The sequence below is a fragment of the Eretmochelys imbricata genome, chromosome 12, assembly GCF_965152235.1.
Source record: "Eretmochelys imbricata isolate rEreImb1 chromosome 12, rEreImb1.hap1, whole genome shotgun sequence".
Classification (NCBI taxonomy): Eukaryota; Metazoa; Chordata; order Testudines; family Cheloniidae; genus Eretmochelys; species Eretmochelys imbricata.
The window spans coordinates 3,281,035-3,303,209 of NC_135583.1; the positions used below are offsets into that span (position 1 = coordinate 3,281,035).

Sequence of the window (22,175 nt, forward strand, 5' to 3'; positions counted from 1 at the left end):
AACTGATGGGCCCCTTTTGTCCACCCAGTTAAAGAAAGGGCTGAGATTGGGGGCACTGCTTTGCCTGTCCCAAAAACCATTTGGAGCATAGCACTTAGATCAGAGAGCTGCCTGAGGACAACACAGCTTATCCTGTTGACCAGTATTGTTTCATTGCTTCCTTGTACTCCCACATCAGTCTGTCTCCAGCTGGTGTCTCTTGTCTTCTACTTAGCTTGTGAGCTTTTGCAGGCAGGGACCATTTGTTTATTCTGCGTCTGCACAGGGGTTCTGGTCCAAGGCGAGCGCCTGGATACTACTGTAATACAAGTAATAAATTGAAGAATGTCCTGAGCTTTCGTTCCAGTCTGAAAAACAATTCTTTAAAACTGTAGATTTCATCAGTGGCAATTATTAAGGGATGACTTTTATAAATGAACAATTGCTGAAGGCCAGCATAAATAATGCAGTGATTTAACAATGTCCAGAAGAGGCTCCTGGTTACAGGCTGGTGGGAACAATATTGAAATTACCTGCATGTAGAAGTCTCTCACTTCAAGAACTGTAACTGGTGTACTACCATGAAGGAAATTTGAGTATGGGAGCTTACATATGGCCTCTCCTCAGCCCAATGAAGATCAAGTAGATCGCTGAGGCAATGCAGTTAGTCTCCCTGGAAGTGAGAAGGGCCAAGTGCCTCATTCTTGAGTATTTTCTGCGGAAAAGGACCTAGGGGTGACAGTGGACGAGAAGCTGGATATGAGTCAGCAGTGTGCCCTTGTTGCCAAGAAGGCCAATGGCATTTTGGGATGTATAAGTAGGGGCATAGCGAGCAGATCGAGGGACGTGATCGTTCCCCTCTATTCGACATTGGCGAGGCCTCATCTGGAGTACTGTGTCCAGTTTTGGGCCCCACGCTACAAGAAGGATGTGGATAAATTGGAGAGAGTCCAGCGAAGGGCAACAAAAATGATTAGGGGTCTGGAACACATGAGTTATGAGGAGAGGCTGAGGGAACTGGGATTGTTTAGTCTGCAGAAGAGAAGAATGAGGGGGGATTTGATAGCGGCTTTCAACTACCTGAGAGGTAGTTCCAGAGAGGATGGTTCTAGACTATTCTCAGTGGTGGAAGAGGACAGGACAAGGAGTAATGGTCTCAAGTTGCAGTGGGGGAGGTTTAGGTTGGATATTAGGAAAAACTTTTTCACTAGGAGGGTGGTGAAACACTGGAATGCGTTGCCTAGGGAGGTGGTGGAATCTCCTTCCTTAGAAGTTTTTAAGGTCACGCTTGACAAAGCCCTGGCTGGGATGATTTAATTGGGGATGGGTCCTGCTTTTGAGCAGGGGGTTGGACTAGATGACCTCCTGAGGTCCCTTCCAACCCTGATATTCTATGATTCTATGATTACCTGCTGGTGACTCCAGGGATGGTCCAGTGGATAAGGTGTAGGTTTGGGAGAGCTGGGTTCTCTTCTCCATTTTGCCAGACTCCCTGCGTAATCATGGGCAAGTCACTCTCTGTGCCTTAGTTCCCCGTCTGTACAACAGGGAGTATAGAGGATAAAAATACATTAATGCTTGTGAGGTAGAGTCATAGAATATTAGGGTTGGAAGAGACATCAGGAGGTCATCTAGTCCAACCCCCTACTCATGGCAGGACCAACACCAACTAAATCATCCCAGCCAGGGCTTGGTCAAGCTGGGCCTTAAAAACCTCTAAGGATGGAGATTCCACCACCTCCCTAGGTAACCCATTTCAGTGCTTCACCACCCTCCTAGTGAAATAGTGTTTCCTAATATACAACCTAGACCTCCCCCACTGCAACTTGAGACCCTTGCTCCTTGTTCGGTCATCTGCCACCATTGAGAACAGCTGAGTTCTATCCTCTTTGAAACCCCCCTTCAAGTAGTTGAAGGCTGCTATCAAATCCCCCAAATTCCCCATCACTCTTTTCTTCTGCAGACTAAATGACCCCAGTTCCCTCAGCCTCTCCTCGTAAGTCATGTGCCCCATCCCTCTGATCATTTTCGTTGCCCTCCGCTGGACTCTCTCCAATTTGTCCACATCCTTTCTGTATTGGGGGGACCAAAACTGGACGCAATACTCCATATGTAGCCTCACCAGTGCCGAACAGAGGGGAACAATCACGGCCCTCGATCTGCTGGCAATGCTCCTACTACTACAGCCCAATATGCCGTTGGCCTTTTTGGCAATGAGGGCACACTGTTGACTCGTATCCACATTCTCATCCACTGTTATCGCCAGGTCCTTTTCTGCAAAACTGCTGCTTAGCCAGTCGGTCCCCAGCCTGTAGCAGTGCATGGGATTCTTCCTTCCTAAGTGCAGGACTCTGCACTTGTCCTTGTTGAACCTCATCAGATTCACATACTCTGCTAACATACTGTGGTAACTGTGGCCATATAAGTACCAAACAAGACAGATATGGAGCCATATTAATGGCCATTTGAGTGACAGGCTATAATTTTTACTTGCATTTCCAGTAATGAATTATGAGGACTTTCTCATACCTGTAAATCTTCAACTGCATTTATTGCTTAAAGAGGTGATAGCAAAGCCCGACTGAACCTTTGAAAGCCGGGACAAAAAGAGTTAAATCTGAATTTCCATATTTCCTAGGCGTTCAAAACTTCAGACATCTGCTCATGTTAGCTTCTTAAGAGATTCTCATTACAAATCCCAGCAAAAAAAAGGTGCTAAGGAATAAAGGAGAAATACATATCAATGAAGATGAGAAAAACATGCAGCATATTATTCAATATGTCTGTCTAATCACTCTGTTTATCCTTCCCTAACATCTGGAGTAGTTGATGATGAAATATTGGCTGCAGATTTAATAAAAATCCCAAGTTAATTTTGGAAGTTTGTCGAATAGTTTTCTCACCCATTCATTGAAATAGGCATTCAGATAAACAAGGTGCTCTGACTCTGTTGTAAGATCGGTATGAAGAGAGATGTTCTGAAAATTCTTACATCTAGTAGTTCGGGATGGCATTTCCTGTATTACTAGAGTTCTCTGGAATTCTGTATCACCTTGTTTATTTTACACATTCAGTTGTTTCCTATGGCATAGGAAAGATAATTAGCTGGCTCAATCTCTTATTTGAGAAGGAAAAAAGGTACCATGATATGCTAAATTCTGTGTGTCCATAGGCTTGCAGATAAATGCAAACTCCAAACATACCTTGGTGCCTGCTGTGTCAAAATACCTTTCGAAAGCCCCACGCTCCAGTTACTGTGCTTTGCTAATGTATTAAAAGTCCCTTTTGATTTACATTTCCAGCTTAGGGTTTCCTAACTGGCTGTAGAGTGAGATTGTCTTTTATTTGTCCTGCCACTATGTAAATAATTTATTTAACAGTATCTAAGGGCAAGATGATTGACAGTCCCCGTAATAAGGATGTATTCTGTAAAAAAGAATAGGGCTGACATGTCCAGTTTCAGTAAGCATGTGGTTTGATGGCTACAAAACATCCCAAGCTACTAAACTGCAGAAATCTACCCTGTCAACTGAAATTCTCAACCACTGTTACAGTCAAGAGATTTATTTTTCTTATATATTAAGATACAAAGAGTCCTAAATGAAATGTCACATCTAATTTGCTGCCGAAGACATGAAGCCTGCAACTGCCCTCAGCTAACCCTGACAGCTCCATGCCTGGTGTCAATTCATCTGCCTCGCAGTGAAATCCACAGCATGCTGCTGACTCACTGGGATCTGGGCTCTCTATTGCATATTAAGCTATTCGTGGATCTATATATTGAATATGCTTTCAAATGCATCTCCTCTTCTTGCAGCAAAAGCCCCAGAGCTTTCAGTGGAATCCCTAACACATTTTACCCAGGCCAACACTTTGAAAAGAGAAGGCACAAAATCGTGGCACAGAGCCTCAGCTAGTGTAATTGGACGTGGGTCTGTTGACTTCTGTGGAGCGACACTGATGATTTATACCAGCAGAGTATCTGGTCCCCCGTGAAAGCTTTTGACATGTGTCCAGGTCCTGTACACAAAGCCTGGTGCACATGTCGTCTGTACCTTGGTGTGCTCCATCCCCCAACTTGTGAGCATACATCAGGGGCCTGGTGTGTGCTAATTGGGCATGCTCACTTTAAAAAATGTCAGCCACTTAGACTCTTCTCAACAGCAATCCACTCGTTTTCTGCGATAGATTGTCTGTTATGCAAGCCAGACCCTCAGTGGAGAATCATCCTCTCTCCAGCAGTTAGACTCAGATGTCTGTATCACAAAAGCACCATTTCAGTTGGCACTAAAGCCTTGTGAGCATCATCAGCAGAGAAGATAAAGTTTGCAGGAACATGGAGAGGCAATTCCCCACTCACCAAGGCCTAGGCAACACGAGAGCACTATTTGACCTGTCCTGTGAAATCAAGACTTCTCCTACATTTAATCCACATTTTAGGAGAGGTTTGCAATGCATGTAAGTCTTTATCTGGTTTGACTAATGGTCCATGCCCTGGACAAATCATCAGCAGCCAGAACATTTAGCCTGCTTGTTGCTAGGACTCAAAGTGCACGCAGGGTTTGGGGTGGATGGTTAAAGCCACCTGAGAGTTCCAGACATAGAGCAGTTCTGATGGGTAAACTTAAGACAGAGAGAGACCAGACATGCCTTCCACGCACACATTGGGGTGACTAGAAGCAGGGCGCACTCTCACGTGGCTCCATTCCCTGGGGCTATGGAGGGACCCCCTTGTACCGGAACCAGTGTCATTGTGCTGCACAGTGCCTGGGCCAGGGTTTGGGGAGCTCCATGCAGGACAAACACACTCACTTTGTGCCAGGAGTGCAGTATGGTCAGTGTTCTCTGTGTGCTGTTATACAGCAAGCATTTGTGGGCAGGACCATTCACTGGCCGCCCTCCCATCTACTGTGTTCTGGGTCACGAGGAGCAGCAGACACCACTTCTGCTTTCCAGCTGGAATATACGCTGCTGCCAGGAGGTGGTGGGGATTATGTGGCCTGATTGAGAGGAATGCTCCAGCATGTGGCCTGGCTGCTCAGGCTGTGCTTGGAGGCCAGCCTTTGGACCTTGTCTCTGCACAGAGAGAGATTTAGAAAGGTCATTTCTAGGTAGAAAGTAGAGGTGGGCCTGGACTTACATGCTTGTATGGCAAGTAAATGTATTTTTCTTGGTGGTTGCTTCCTCCCACAGGACCCATCACTTGTATGCAAACAGCAGTGTGTGCTAATGCCTCAGAGCCACAGTCTGATTTCATGCATGTTCCTGCAGCCGCCTTGCTGGAAACTGTTAGATGGGCAACTTTCAAAATGCTGGTGTCGGTTGTGTTATAGGCAGGAGCCCTCGCTGTGTCTTTAAAAGTGCTGGCAGGTTCTCAGAACATGGCATTATCATGCATTATCCATTGTTCTGGGCAGTCAGCAGCCATCTCCACTTGGCAGATAGGGAGGAACAGGTTAGAACTAGTTGAAGGTAAAAATTTCCTGACTAGTTTTATTAAAATAGCTGTGAGCACATTCAGCATGCAACTGCACACTTGGGGTAAGCAACAATAGCAGGGCAACAGCAATGCTCGAGCGGGACTGTAGTAGGCATGCTGGGTACCAGCCCCTGTCCATGGCCACACTCCACAGAGCCTCAGTTCAGTGTGTTCAAGTCAACCTGTCATTGTCCTTCTCATAACACTACAGCAAACAGAGAGCCCAAAAGAGGCTCTGGCTTGCTGTGTCTCACTTCATTTTGGATTCTCTCTCCACCTGTCAGTCTGAATCACCGTGTGTCCCAGGTCCTGTCAGTGTAAGGTGATCAGGAAGGGGGGCATTGCGGTGATCAGCTCTGATCCATGAAGTACACAGAAGGCCCTGAGCAAGTGGTGTCTAAGGTGGGACTTTTCAAAAGCACCCAACTGATTTAGGAGCACAGATCCCATGGACTTTCAATAGAACGTGTGTGCCTAAATCACCAACACACCTTTGAAAATCCCACCCTAAACTATTAGCAGCCTGAGGAGTGGGCATCTCCATAGAACTCCAGAACTGCAGTCTCACTCATTGCAGTCCCAGTGTACCATCGCTGTGTACTCTTCCTTGGAAAGAGAACATGAGTACATCCAGTGGTGAGAGCTGAATCCACATTGCTCTTGGCCATGTCTGCCATGAGGATATGTTAAATATATCAGTTTATTTCATTATAGATCCTTCCATATTGATGTATTGCCCTAAGCAAAAAATTCACTTAGCAAAGACCACTGAGTTTCTGTCCTTTGCTCTGTTCTAGGTGAGGATATCCACATAAGTTTGTATGGAGCGGCCATAGACGTCAATGTCAGACTGGACAAGAACTCCTTGATGATTGAGAAGACATACGTTACTTTAGCAAACCAAAGATCGGTGCTTATACACAACCGAAGTGACATCATAGCACACTTCCAGTGGAAGGTCTTTGTTACTCAAGAAGAGGAGGAACGACAGAAGCTAAGGTTAATTTGAAAGATAGATTGTTTTCAGTATGACACTCAATCTTGACTAAAGCCCATGTTCAGTCTTTCCTGTTCTTGAGTGGATTAGGGCAAATTAAATTTCACTCTAACCACCCAAGGCTAGAAATGCTCCATTGGCCTCTAGGGCCGTGGTTCTCAGCATTTTCCCTCCTGGCCCCACCTCTCATATAGCCTTTCTGTTTATCACCCAATGAACGCCATGGCTGGATGGTTTCCCATATTGAAATTACTGCACATTTTTACCATAAAATGTTAGCAATGACAAAGCCAATATCTAAAAAACATCCCTACCAATGAGGAACCTCTTTCCTAACCATAGCCATTCTTGTTCCCTGGGACCCTCTTGCCTTTCAGACTGCTCGCACTCCATAGGAAGGCTAATTTTAGGGCTTGGCACTTTTTTGGAACACTCTTCTCCTGTCAGTGAGAATGTATAGCTGTAGAACGCCCAGGCTTAACATGTGGGAAAAAACGTGGTTCAGCCTGCAGCAGTGACCTGGGGATGTTTGTGCTGTTACCATCCCCTGCTGAGGGCATCAGAGACTCATTCTTCAAATGTCATAGCAAACAAATGGACAAAAGGGCTTTTCAAAGTCTCGATGTAGCCTGTACTTTGGCATCCGCAGAACTGGGCACTTTTGGGAGCTCTAGGTTTTGCACTTGCCAACAGTATTTGTTTGCACATATCAAATAGCTTAGGGCCACGTGCACCCCTCTGTTGATGGGAGGAGAGCAAAGGCTGGCTGGTGGCCATAGAAGGATATCTGGGAGTTGTGTGGGTTTTGTCTCTGTGGGCTCCATCTGGGGTTCCCTCACACTTTCCCTGACAGAACAGCCAGACAGCCTTTCCTGGTCCTTTGTGGGTATTTTGTATGATATCTAGGTCCTCAATCATTTCACAAACTTTAAAAGAAGGCCAAAGAGAGGTGGGAGTGGAGTGTGTGTGGGTTTCTCTCTCAGAACTCTGGAGTTAGGGATATCCTCCCTGCACGCATACTCAGCACCTGAGATTTCACTTCCCTTTGCAGGTATGAGGTCATGGCAGAAAAGTGTAAGTGTGTATGAGAAGTATGCTGGGAGAGTAACTAGTCTTCGGCTGCTTGTAGGCTTGCTCCCTGTGTTTGCATGGAATTTCATTCTAGTAGCAGTGAGAGTTGGTAGCACAGAACAACAGTGCAGCAGGAGACAAAGAAAAATGGCAAGGACATATGGCCAGCAAAAACATCCTGAGATCATGGGGCCAGCATGAGGGGAAAGTCCTGCATAGGTGAGCATGGGACAAAGATCTCATCTGGGATAAAATAGAGGGGGAGGGGGACTTTCTTCACTGTGGGACAGCTGTTGTCATATGTCCACACTAATGGTTGCACTTAACAGTTTTAGAGGTGAATTTGGGAATTGCACTGAAAAGACTAGGTGATTTGGGGATCTTGTCTGTAGCTTTTCATACTTGGATGGAAATAAGTGTCAAAAAGCTACACTTTAGCCCAATGATGATCAGAGAAGTGCCTTAGACTGGAGCCAAGTTTTTAAAGACTTCTGAGCAAATAAAGATCAACATAATTAGGTCAGCCATGCCTTAAAGGGCATAACTAGTTTTCCACTGTTCTCTGTGTTTAATTACATAGTATATGACTTCTGTGCAAACTCAGTGTTCCAAAGGAAAATCTAATGACCTTCTGTTTGTATCTCCCTCCCTGATTTCTTCTGTACCCCTTTATGTTCCTCCATCCCCAGCAGGCCCCCTCTAGGAAAGGCAAGGTTTCCCTGTAGCCAAACCCAACCAGGATTTTGTATTTGATTTTCTGATAACTTCCAGTTCAAGATTCCATTCTGGATTGTTTGCTTCCTACTAGTGGTGAGCCCAGTGGGATGGCCCTAGGTACATGGCAAGCGGCTATGCCATCAGACTCCTAGCACATCCCTACAGTACAACACTCCCCTCTTTGCTGTGATTCTCCCACAGGGGCATTCACAGGAATTTAAATTTGACCCCTTTGGGGGGGCACAGAAGCTTGCTATCCCCCTACCTGGCCCCGGCCCAAACTTGATCTTCCCTCCCTCCACCCTGCCCCTCTCCCGGTCCTGGCAGGAACTCAATCTTCCCTGCCTCTGTGGCCCTGGAGCCAGAGAAGTTCTGTGCCCCTGAGGATTATTGGGGGGCCAGTGCCCCTGCTTGCTCCCCCTGCACACGCGCCTGTTCCCCCATCTTCAAAGATCAACTTGGGTCTCCCAAAGATGAGAACCCTAACCCATACCTTACCAGGTGCTGGCAACCTGCCCTACAGACCTCTCATCAAGTGCCCTGAACTGCTGCCCAGCTGCCAACTTAATTCAGGCCAAAACACATGCTATTTGGGATATTGAACTGCAGTGTTGAGCTCCCTGAGCACACACTGAGATCAGCCAACTGTATGGAACCCAAATATCAGGAGTTAAACAGATTTGGGTCCAGGGCTAGTTCAAGCCAATCAGCAGCCCCGGTGAAGCCATTTCATTCACCTCATCTGTCTACAAGGCCAAAGGTTGAGCATGCATCTTCTATACTCCACCTGGTCCGAATTCTCTCCCGTGCCAGCTGCAGGTTCAGTGGAGCACCCAGAATGGAGAAAGGGGTGTTTGTGGAGTAGGGTTGCCAGGTGTCTGGTTTTCGACCGGAACACCTAGTCGAAAAGGGACCCTGGTGGCTCCGGTCAGCCCCACTGACTGGGCCTGTAAAAGTCTTGTCGGCAGAGCTGCAGAGCTAAGGCAGGCTAGTCCCTGCCTGTCCTGGCACCGCACTGCACCCTGGAAGTGGCAAGTAGGTCCGGCTTCTAGGCGAGGGGGCTATGGGGCTCCACATGCTGCCCCCACCCTGAGCACCGGCTCCGCATTCCCATCGGCCAGGAACCGCGGCCAATGGGAACTAGGGGGGTGGTGCCTGTGGGCGAGAGCAGTGCACAGAGCCTCCTGGCCCCCCTGCCTAGAAGCCGGACCTGCTGGCTGCTTCCAGGGTGCAGCGCAGTGCCAGGACAGGCAGGGAACCTGCCTTAGCACCCCCACTGCGTCGCTAACCATGAACTGCCCAAGGTAAGCCTGCATCCTAACCCCCTGCCCCAGCCCTGAGTCCCCCCTGACATGGATCCCCCTCCTGCACCCCAAACCCCTCATCCCCAGCCCCACCCCAGAGTCCATATCCCCTCCCACACCCAACCCCCTGCCTCAACCCACAGCCCCCTTCCACACTCCAAATCCCTCAGCCCCCCCCCAGCTTGGAGCCCCCTCCTACCCTCCAAACTCCTCATCCCCAGCCCCACCCCAGAACCCACACCTCCAGACCAGAGCCCATACTCCCTTCTACACCCCACCCCCCTGCCTCAACCCGCAGCCCCCTCCCACACTCCAAATACCTCGGCCCCAGCCTGGAGCCCCCTCCTGCACCCCAAATCCCTCATCCCCAACCCTACCCCAGAGCTGCACCCCCAGTTAGAGCCCTTACTCCTTCCCACACCCCAACCCCCTCCCCCAGCCCAGTGAAAGTGAGTGAGGGTGAAGGGATTGGTCCTGCTTTGAGCAGGGGGTTGGACTAGATGACCTCCTGAGGTCCCTTCCAACCCTGATATTCTATGATTCTATGAGAGTGAGCCACTAAGGGAGGGGGAATGTAGTGGTGGGGAGGGCTCGGAGAAGAGGTGGGGAAGGGTGCAGGGCCTCAAGGAAAGGGCAGGGCTGGGGTGTTCGGTTTTGTGCAATTAGAAAGTTGGCAACCCTATTGTGGAGGAAGCTGGGGGTTGGTGCATCGCCACGCCCAGGAAACCTTGCATCCTGGAACACAAGGAAAAGCAAAGGACTGGCCACTTATCTGTTCAACCAGCTCTCTATTGCTACCTATGTCCTGGGACTGTTCTGGGAAGGAGTCTTGGAATTATCACATGGTGATACAGGTTGGGATCAGGGGCCCTGAATTTTGTGGCAGGAAGCTATCCTGATACGCAGCATTTTAGAACAACTATAGATAGAATTTTCCTATTGAACTAAATGCAGAGCTAGTCCAAGGGATATTTTCAGCACTGGTATTGGTGACAGGGTCCGCCTGAGGCTTTGTCTATGTGAAGTTAGCACTAACCATGAGCGAACTGTCTTTGTAATTGTATTTGACTTTGGAAGTGCAATAATCACTGTCCTTCTGCTTTCATTTCCCTGCCCATTTTGTTACATGTCGTGCCTTGCACTCTCTCCCACAGAATTGTCACCTTGTGGCTGCTTCTAGCTAGGAAAGTGGGGAATGCAGCACCTCTGATTGGACACAGCAATATTCCAAGCAGGAAGAGACTTGCTACGGAGAGATGGAGTGTTAAGCTTTCCCCTGCCCAGCCCAGAGAGTTTTACTCCATGAAACAAATGTTTGCTGACCAGCTGTGGAAGCAGGGTCACTATCTATGGCGAAGGGGAGGGAGCCGCCTCTTCTTTTTCTCCAACCCTCCCCTGCTCTAGCCAAAAATATATTTTAAAATTTTGTTCTTGTGTTCCTGCAGTTAGGTAAGGAGAGTTAAACAACCCATGCATTTGTGAGCAAGCGCATATGGCAGGAAGGCTGGTCTAGTAGTTTAAGTATAGCAATAACATAGAATAGCAAATATGGCAGGCGACCAGCTTGGCTTAACAGAGAAATCTTCTGTGAGCTTAAACTCAAAAGGGAAGCTTACAAGAAGTGGAAACTTGGACAGATGATTAGGGAGGAGAATAAAAATATGGTTTGAGTGTGCAGGGGTGTAATCAGGAAGGCCAAAGCACACCTGGAGTTGCAGCTAGCAGGGGATGTGAAGGGTAACAAGAAAGGTTTCTACAGGTATGTTAGCAACAAGAAGATGGTCAGGGAAAGTGTGGGCCCCTTATTGAACCGGGGAGGCAACCTACTGACAGATGATGTGGAAAAAGCTGAAGTACTCAATGCTTTTTTTGCCTCAGTCTTCACAGACAAGATCAGCTCCCAGACTGCTGCACTGGGCAGCACAGGATGGGGAGGAGGTGAGCAGCCCTCAGTGGTGAAAGAACACGTTAAGGACTATTTAGAAAAGCTGGTCATGCACAAGTCCATGGGGCCGGATCTAATGCAACTGAGGGTGCTGAGGGAGTTGGCTGATGTGACTGCCGAGCACTGGCCATTATCTTTGAAAACTTGTGGCGATTAGGGGAGGTCCCGGATGATTGGAAAAAGGCAAATATAGTGCCCATCTTTAAAAAGAAGGAGACCCAAGGAACTACAGCCTCACCTCAGTCCTTGGAAAAATCATGGAGCAGGTCCTCAAGGAATCCATTTTGAAGCACTTGGAGGAGAGGAAGGTGATCAGGAATAGTCAACATGGATTCACCAAGGGCAAGTCATGCCTGACCAACCTGATTCCCTTCTATGATGAGATAACTGTACAGCTCTTGGATATGGAGAAAGTGGTGGACATGATATATCTTGACTTTAGCAAAGCTTTTGATATGGTCTCCCACAATATTCTTGCCAGTGAGTTAAAAAAGTATGGATTGGATTAATGGACTTTAAGGTGGATAGAAAGCAGGCTAGATTGTCGGGTTCAACAGATAGTGATCAACGACTCGATGTCTAGTTGGCAGCTGGTATCAAGCAGAGTGCCCCAGGGGTCTGTCCTGGGGCCAGTTTTGTTCAACATCTTCATTAATGATCTGGATGATGGAATGGACTGCACCCTCAGCAAGTTCGTGGATGACACTAAGCTGGGGGTAGAGGTAGATATGCTGGTCGGTAGCGATAGGGTCCACAGTGACCTAGACAAATTGGAGGATTGGGATAAAAGAAATCTAATGAGGTTTAACAAGGACAAGTGCAGAGTCCTGCACTTAGGACGGAAGAATCCCATGCATTGCTACAGGCTGGGGACTGACTGGCTAAGCGGTAGTTCTGCAGAAAAGGGCATGGGGATTACAGTGGATGAGAAGCTGGATATGAGTCAACAGTGTGCTCTTGTTTCCAAGAAGACTGACTGCATATTGGGCTGCATTAGTAGGAGCATTGCCAGCAGATCGAGGGAAGTGATTATTCCCCTCTATTCAGCACTGGTGAGGCCACATCTGGAGTATTGCATCCAGTTTTGGGGCCTCCACTACAGAAAGGATGTGGACAAATTGGAGAGAGTCCAGCTGAGGGCAACAAAAATGATTAGGGGGCTGGGGTGCATGACTTATGAGGAGAGGCTGAGGGAACTGGGCTTACTTAGTCTACAGAAGAGAAGAATGAGGGGGGATTTGATAGCAGTCTTCAACTACCTAAAGGGGGGTTCCAAAGAGGAGGGAGATCGGCTCTTCTCAATGGTGGCAGATGACTGAACAAGGAGCAATAGTCTCAAGTTGCAGTGCGGGAGGTCTAGGTTGGATATTAGGAAACACTATTTCACTAGGCGGGTGGTGAAGCACTGCAATGGATTACCTAGGAAAGTGGTGGAATCTCCATCCTTAGAGGTTTTTAAGGCCCAGCTTGACCAAGCCCTGGCTGGGATGATTTAGTTGGGGTTGGTCCTGCTTTGAGCAGGGGATTGGACTAGATGACCTCCTGAGGTCTCTACCAACCCTAATTTTCTATGATTCTAAGTATACAACAGGGGAGCTGAATTCCTAAGTGCTGCTCCTAACTCCACAGACTAATTATGCAAACTCGGACAAGTCGCTTAAGCTCTCTACCTCGGTTTTTCAATCTGTAAAATGGAGAGACCTACCTCACAGGCTTAATTCCTTACTGTTCACACAGTGCTTGGAGCTCCTGGTATGGAAGGTGCTATAGACATGGAAAATATTATTTCATTGGGCAAACCACATTTTGTCTGTTTATCCTGGGAAAACCAGGAGCTGAAACAGGGGTAGAAAAATCAATGGGACTTGTGCCTCTAAGTTGCTTTTGAAAATTCACCCAGTCCTTATCCAAATATTATCCTTTCTGATGATCACTGCTGCTGTTGCCCCGCCAGTGATAAATGGCCTTTTTCGCTGTGCTGAGCTAAGTGTATACTACCTGACTGCCACATGCAGCACTGGTTGAGGGGGTAGGTGGACTCCACATGGTACCATCAACTGGTAGAAGCTGTGGAGCAATAGGAACTTAGACACACAAGTCCCATTGACTTTCCCACTGTTATTCAGGGGTCCTGACTTTCAAAAATCCTGTTCTTCAGCAGCTTCAAATGGGGAGGCTACTGGCAACTGAGCTTAGAGAAAAATTCCCCATCATAGAATCATAGAATCATAGAATATCAGGGTTGGAAGGGACCCCTGAAGGTCATCTAGTCCAACCCCCTGCTCGAAGCAGGACCAATTCCCGGTTAAATCATCCCAGCCAGGGCTTTGTCAAGCCTGACCTTAAAAACTTCCAAGGAAGGAGATTCCACCACCTCCCTAGGCAACGCATTCCAGTGTTTCACCACCCTCTTAGTGAAAAAGTTTTTCCTAATATCCAATCTAAACCTCCCCCACTGCAACTTGAGGCCATTACTCCTCGTTCTGTCATCTGCTACCATTGAGAACAGTCTAGAGCCATCCTCTTTGGAACCCCCTTTCAGGTAGTTGAAAGCAGCTATCAAATCCCCCCTCATTCTTCTCTTCTGCAGGCTAAACAATCCCAGCTCCCTCAGCCTCTCCTCATAAGTCATGTGTTCTAGACCCCTAATCATTTTTGTTGCCCTTCGCTGGACTCTCTCCAATTTATCCACATCCTTCTTGTAGTGTGGGGCCCAAAACTGGACACAGTACTCCAGATGAGGCCTCACCAATGTCGAATAGAGGGGGACGATCACGTCCCTCGATCTGCTCGCTATGCCCCTACTTATACATCCCAAAATGCCATTGGCCTTCTTGGCAACAAGGGCACACTGCTGACTCATATCCAGCTTCTCGTCCACTGTCACCCCTAGGTCCTTTTCCACAGAACTGCTGCCTAGCCATTCGGTCCCTAGTCTGTAGCGGTGCATTGGATTCTTCCGTCCTAAGTGCAGGACCCTGCACTTATCCTTATTGAACCTCATCAGATTTCTTTTGGCCCAATCCTCCAATTTGTCTAGGTCCTTCTGTATCCTATCCCTCCCCTCCAGCGTATCTACCACTCCTCCCAGTTTAGTATCGTCCGCAAATTTGCTGAGAGTGCAATCCACACCATCCTCCAGATCATTTATGAAGATATTGAACAAAACCGGCCCCAGGACTGACCCCTGGGGCACTCCACTTGACACCGGCTGCCAACTAGACATGGAGCCATTGATCACTACCCGTTGAGCCCGACAATCTAGCCAGCTTTCTACCCACCCTATAGTGCATTCATCCAGCCCATACTTCCTTAACTTCCTTATCATGCCAGTGTGGAAACCAGTTGATTCAGTTACCTCCTCTGTAGTGCCGTGGATTGCTTCCTCATGCACCACACTGCAAGTTCCATCACCCATGCATTCAAGTGACAGCCTTTAGCAATACTTTGTTTATTAAATTCATAGATTCATAGATATTAAGGTCAGAAGGGACCACTATGATCATCTAGTCTGAACTCCTGCACAATGCAAGCCACAGAAACTCACCCACCCACTCCTGCAATAAACCTCTCACCTATGGCTGAGCTATTGAAGTCCTCAAATCATGATTTAAAGACTTCAAGGAGCAGAGAATCCTCCAGCCAGTGACCCATGCCCCATGCTACAGAGGAAGGTGAAAAACCCCCAGGGCCTCTTCCAATCTGCCCTGGAGGAAAATTCCTTCCCGACCCCAAATATGGCGATCAGCTGAACCCTGAGCATGTGGGCAAGATTCACCAGCCAGATACCCAGGAAAGAATTCTCTTTAGTAACTCAGATCCCACCCCATCTAACATCCCATCACAGGCCATTGGGCCTATTTACCATGAATAGTTAAAGATCAATTAATTGCCAAAATCATGTTATTCCATCATACCATCTCCTCCATAAACTTATCGAGTTTAATCTTGAAGCCAGATAGGTCTTTTGCCCCCACTGCTTCCCTTGGAAGGCTGTTCCAGAACTTCACTCCTCTGATGGTTAGAAACCTTCGTCTAATTTCAAGTCTAAACTTCCCGATAGCCAGTTTATATCCATTTGTTCTTGTGTCCACATTGGTACTGAGCTTAAATAATTCCTCTCCCTCTCCGGTATTTATCCCTCTGATATATTTATAGAGAGCAATCATATCTCCCCTCAACCTTCTTTTGGTTAGGCTAAACAAGCCAAACTCCTTAAGTCTCCTTTCATAAGACAGGTTTTCCATTCCTCGGATCATCCTAGTAGCCCTTCTCTATACCTGTTCCAGTTTGAATTCATCCTTAAACATGGGAGACCAGAACTGCACACAGTATTCCAGGTGAGGTCTCATCAGTGCCTTGAATAACGGTACTAACACCTCCTTATCTCTACTGGAAATACCTTGCCTGATGCATCCCAAGACCGCATTAGCTTTTTTCATGGCCATATCACATTGGTGGCTCATAGTCATCCTGTGATCAACCAATACTCCAAGGTCCTTCTCCTCCTCCATTACTTCTAATTGATGCGTCCCCAGTTTATAACTAAAATTCTTGTTATTAATCCCTAAATGCATGACCTTACACTTCTCACTATTAAATTTCATCCTATTACTATTATTCCAGTTTACAAGGTCATCCAGATCCTCCTGTATGATATCCCGGTCATAGAATCATAGAATCATAGAATAACAGAGTTGGAAGGGACCTCTGGAGGCCATCTAGTCCAACCCCCTGCCCAGAGCAGGACCAATCCCAACTAAATCATCCCAGCCAGGGCTTTGTCAAGCCTGACCTTAAAAACTTCTAAGGAAGGGGATTCCACCACCTCCCTAAGTAACGCATTCCAGTGTTTCACCACCCTCCTAGTGAAAAAGTTTTTCCTAATATCTAACCTAAATCTCCCCCACTGCAACTTGAGACCATTACTCCTTGTCCTGTCATCTGGTATCACTGAGAATAGTCTAGATCCTCTTTGGATCCACCTTTCAGGTAGTTAAAAACAGCTATCAAATCCCCCCTCATTCTTCTCTTCCGTAGACTAAACAATCCCAGTTCCCTCAGTCTCTCCTCATAAGTCCTTCTCTAAATTGGCAATACCTCCCAGCTGTGTATCATCCACAAACTTTATTAGCACACTGTCACTTTTTGTGCCGAGGTCAGTAATAAAAAGATTAAATAAGATTGGTCCCAAAACCGATCCCTGAGGAACTCCACTGGTAACTTCCCTCCAGTCTGACAGTTCACCTTTCAGTATGACCCGCTGTAGTCTCCCTTTTAACCAATTTAACAAATTATCTGCTGCGTTTGTCTCTCTCCCTTTGGTTTCAGGCTCTGTTACCAACTGCAGACACAGGAAGAGGATGGGACTGATCCATTTCTGGAGGAATGCAATGCAGACCCTATGTTGCGAGAGCGCCTTTCCACTCTCTCCCGCACCTTCCAGAACCACAGGGCAATGATGCAAGGAGACTCCATGCTCTTCTCTGATAATATTTTCACTATTGAGCCAGTGGTAAGTGATAGCAGACTGAGAACACCCCCCAGAATGGATCACACCATAAACAAATAAAGACATTGAGGATGTACTGAGGATGTCAGCTTTGCAGGTTTTGCAGCTAGATTTGAAGGGCAAATTGTAAGGTCATTTCTGAACTGGGGGCTTCCAGTGGATGATAAGAAAGTGCTCTCATCCAAACTATTGCCTTAGATCTACATGTTGGTTTCTAGCAAGCAGTGTGGTCCAGTGATTAGGGAGTCTATTGAATTGGGTTCTATTCCCAACTCCATCACTGAGTTAGGTAAGTTACTTTAGTGCTCTTTGCCTCAATTTCCCCATCTGTAAAATGAGGATAATGATACTGACCTTCTTTGTAAAGAAAAGCTTATACTTAGTAGCAAAGTATTATTATTAGGACACTTAGCTCTACGTTTATTTAGCTTTCTTTCCATAGCAGGTGTTAATGGAAATGTGGCTATTTATTCTATGCACCTACTTAACATACATTTGCAATTTGCGCGGTTCAGAGAGGTGCTGATTTGGGCACATCTCGCATATGTGGTGTTTCAAGATTAATAAATCATAGATTGGCCAGTCCAGGTCACACACTGATTCTAAGACTAAGAGGTCTTTTAGGGATACAGGGCCAAATTCAGACCAGACATAAGCATGGGTTAACTCCATGCAATTCTGTCCATATAAAACTTTGACTCATACCATGTCTGAATTTGCTCTACAGTGTCATTCATGAACCCTTCCGCAAACATGGCACATTGGAATAGGCTTTTTGATTTTAAAGATATGTACTTTTAAAAACAATCCTTGCCTTTTTGTTTATATCTAGTGTAGTTATGTGAAAAGCAGGCACTTAAATTAATTGGAGCCCTAATTCTCTGAATGTTTTCACTGTCTGATGCCAGCAATACATGTTCTTTTTGCTGAGCAATGAAACAGCATTCTCTTTTGAGTAAGCCCTGGAATAAATCCAACATCTCCTTTCTAATAAAATATATGAAACTAAATCTTTCTGAGTAAAGTAGTCAAATTCTATGCTCAGTTACTCCATTGTTTGTCTGGAATAATGCCACTTATGACCATAGAGCAGTGGTCTCCAACCTTTTTATGCCCAAAATCACTTTTTGAATTTAAGGGCAACCCAGAGTCTAACCTTCACCATCACTCGCTGTCCCCCGCCCTCACTCACTTTCACCAGGCTGGCAGAGGGGGTTAGGGTTTGGGAGGGGGTGCGGGCTCTGGGCTGGGATGAGGACTTCGCAGTGTGGGAGGGGACTCTAGGCTGAGCCTGGGGCAGGAGGCTGGGGTGAAGGAGGGGATGAGGGGTGCAAGCTCTAGGAGGGAGTTTGGAGGGGGTTCCAGGCTGGGGCAGAGTGTTGGGGTGCAGGATGGGGTATGGGATGCAGGCTCTGAGAGGGGGTTACAGGCTGGGGCAGAGTGTTGGGGTTCATGAGGTGGTCCAGGGTGCTGGCTCTGGGAGGGGGTCAGGGATGGGGGTTTGGGGTACAGGAGGAGGTTTGGGATGCAGGAAGGGTTCAGGGTGCTGGCTCTGGTAGAGAGCTCAGGGCTGGGGTGGTTCCCAGTCAGTTGCGCAAGGTGGCTGCTGCTAAGGCAGGCTCCCTGCCTACCCTGGCCCCACGCCTCTTCCAGAAGGGGCCAACATACCCCTACAGCCCCTGGGGGCGGGCAGCACATGGCTCCGCTCACTTCCCCTCTTTGCAAGCACTGCCTCACAGCTCCCATTTGCCACAGCTCCCCATTCCCAGCCAATGGGAGCTGCAGGGGCAGTGCTTGCAGGCAGAAGCAGTGCGCGAAGAGGGAGACCTCAGCTCCCCCACCCCTGGGCCCGCGGGGCCATGCTGACTGCTTCCGGGAGCGTCGCGGGACTGGGGCAGGCAGCACATGGCTCCGCGCAGTGCTCCTCTCTGCAAAAGCCACCCCCACAGCTCCCATTGGCCACAGCTCCCCGTTTCTGGCCAATGGGAGCCAAGGGGTGGTGCTTGTAGGCAGGAGCATCATGTGGAGGGAGGCCCCCCCCGCCCCTGGGGCCGCGGGGCTGCGCTGATCGCTTTCGGGAGCGGTGTAGGGCCGGGGCAGGCAGTCTTAGCGGCAGCCCTGCTGTGCCGCCGGAGATTGCGATCGACTGGGAGATCCTCGAGGATTGACCAGTCCATCGCAATCGACTGGTTGGTGACCACTGCCGTAGAGCTACTCCAGACTGACACTGCTGTAATTGAGAGCAGATGCTGTGCAGTCATTGTATCAGTGGCGTATACTGCACTCAGTGTGAGTGGGGCAGTGGAGCTTTACCAAGGTCACACAGCAGGCCAGTGGCAGAGAGCGGAATAGGATGGCTCCAACCACTAAGGGGAAATGTGCAAAAGTGCCTGAGTCCCATTTTCAAAAGCAATCTAGTCCTAGATCTTCAAAGGTGTTTAGGCTCCTGACTTTCACTGTGAGGCAGTGAGACTTTGGCTTCCAAGTGCTTATGTCACTTCTGAAAATGTGCTTTAGAAAACTTTACCCTTGGTCACTGTGCAGGCAATGATTGGGGGCAGCATGTAGAGTACAGACAATATACTAAGAACAGGAGGACTTGTGGCACCTTAGAGACTAACAAATTTATTTGAGCATAAGCTTTTGTGAGCTACAGCTCACTTCATTGGATGCATGTAGTGGAAAATACAGTGGGGAGATTTATATACATAGAGAACATGAAACAATGGGTGTTACCATACACACTGTAACCAGAGTGATCAGGTAAGGTGAGCTATTACCGGCAGGAGAGCTGGGGGTGGGGGTATGGGACTTTTTGTAGTGATAATCAAGGTGGGTCATTTCCAGCTGTTGACAAGAACGTCTGAGGAACAATTGGGGGCTGGGGGGGGGAATAAACAGGGGGAAATGGTTTTACTTTGTGTAATGACACATCCACTCCCAGTCTTTATTCAAGCCTAAGTTAATTGTATCTAGTTTGCAAATTAATTCCAATTCAGCAGTCTCTCCTTGGAGTCTGTTTCTGAAGTTTTTTTGCTGAAGAATTACCACTTTTAGGTCTGTAATCGAGTGTCCAAAGAGCCTGAAGTGTTCTCCGACTGGTTTTTGAATGTTATAATTCTTGACGTCTGATTTGTTTCCATTTATTCTTTTACGTAGAGACTGTCCAGTTTGGCCAATGTACATGGCAGAGGGGCATTGCTGGCACATGATGGCATATATCACATTGGTAGATGTGCAGGTGAATGAGCCTCTGATAGTGTGGCTGATGTGATTAGGCCCTATGATGTTGTCCCCTGAATAGATATGTGGGGACAGTTGGCAACGGGCTTTGTTGCAAGGATAGGTTCCTGGGTTAGTGGTTTTGTTGTGTGGTTGCTGGTGAATATTTGCTTCAGGTTGAGGGGCTGTCTGTAGGCAAGGACTGGCCTGTCTCCCAAGATCTGTGAGAATGATGGGTCGTCCTTCAGGTTGTAGATCCTTGATGATGCGTTGGAGAGGTTTTAGTTGGGGGCTGAAGGTGATGGCTAGTGGCATTCTGTTATTTTCTTTGTTGGGCCTGTCCTGTAGTAGGTAACTTCTGGGTACTCTTCTGGCTCTGTCAATCTGTTTCTTCACTTCAGCAGGTGGGTATTGTAGTTGTAAGAATGCTTGATAGAGATCTTGTAGGTGTTTGTCTCTGTCTGAGGGGTTGGAGCAAATGCGGTTGTATGGTAGAACTTGGCTGTAGACAATGGATCGTGTGGTGTGGTCTGGATGAAAGCTGGAGGCATGTAGGTAGGAATAGCAGTCAGTAGGTTTCCGGTATAGGGTGGTGTTTATGTGACCATCATTTTTTAGCACCGTAGTGTCCAGGAAGTGGATCTCTTGTGTGGACTGGTCCAGGCTGAGGTTGATGGTGGGATGGAAATTATTGAAATCACAGTGGAATTCCTCAAGGGTTTCTTTCCCATGGGTCCAAATGATGAAGATGTCATCAATGTAGAGCAAATAGAGTAGGGGCATTAGGGGACAAGAGCTGAGGAAGCGTTGTTCTAAGTCAGCTGTAAAAATGTTGGCATACTGTGGGGCCATGCGGATACCCATAACAGTGCCACTGATTTGAAGGTATACATTGTCCCCAAATGGGAAATAGTTATGTGTGAGGACAAAGTCACAAAGTTCAGCCAGCAGGTTTCTCGTGACATTATCGGGGATACTGTTCCTTATGGCTTGTAGTCCATCTTTGTGTGAAATGTTGGTGTAGAGGGCTTCTACATCCATAGTGTCTAGGATGGTGTTTTCAGGAAGATCACCGATGGATTGTAGTTTCCTCAGGAAGTCAGTGGTGTCTCGAAGATAGCTGGGAGTGCTGGTAGCATAGGGCCTGAGGAGGGAGTCTACATAGCCAGACAATCCTGCTGTCAGGGTGCCAATGCCTGAGATGATGGGGTGTCCAGGATTTCCAGGTTTGTGGATATTGCGTAGCAGATAGAATACCCCTGGTCGGGGCTCTAGGGGTGTGTCTGTGCGGATTTGTTCTTGTGCTTTTTCAGGGACAATGCACTGTATAAATAGCAGTGTAGACGGTGAGGCATGGCTTAGATGAGTAGAGAAGAGTAGAGTGCCCTGCATTCCTGAACCCCCAGTGTATATACCCTTCATGGGCTGTCTGCATGCCCAAGCAGTGTCTCTCATGTCTACCACTATTTTTAGCAGTGTAATGGCTCAGTGCCTCCCCACTGCTGGAGCTTTCCCCTGCTGAAGTGAAAGGCTCTGGCATGGGGAGGCAGCAGGGAAAGGCTCTGGCAGCTCCCACTCCTGCTCTGTACTCTACACACCGCCATTAAGTGTAGTCATAAAAGTAGCATCCTACTCACTAAGGCACAAGTCCACTGATGATACTGTAGCTAAATGATTTGCAGCAGCTCTATTGTACAAACAGGTACTGCCATTTTTAATTCCCTTCTTACTTTGCACCTTCCCGTTTTCTCCGATTGTTTCTTGTTACCATTTCAAAATATCATGATTTTGCTCATCTACTCCCAACACTTTTGCACTCTCATCCTCTGTCTTTGTTTTTCTGACTCGTTGTCATTTAAAATCCCACCTCTGCATCTCTCTCCTTATTGGTTCTAGTGCTATTGGGTTTAGGCTTTGCATTGAGGAAAGCATCCAGATCTTGACTAAAT

At 47.5% G+C, this 22,175-nt stretch overlaps 1 protein-coding gene across 1 annotated transcript in view; it reads left to right on the forward strand.

Moving 5' to 3' along the window:
• HYDIN (HYDIN axonemal central pair apparatus protein) overlaps positions 1 to 22,175 on the forward strand; it is a 387,143-nt gene that overhangs the window by 73,760 nt on the left and 291,208 nt on the right. Inside the window, exons 7-8 of the mRNA XM_077831048.1 lie at positions 6,256 to 6,457; positions 16,824 to 17,007. Coding sequence (XP_077687174.1) covers positions 6,256 to 6,457; positions 16,824 to 17,007 — 386 coding nt within the window. The remainder of the gene's footprint in view (positions 1 to 6,255; positions 6,458 to 16,823; positions 17,008 to 22,175) is intronic.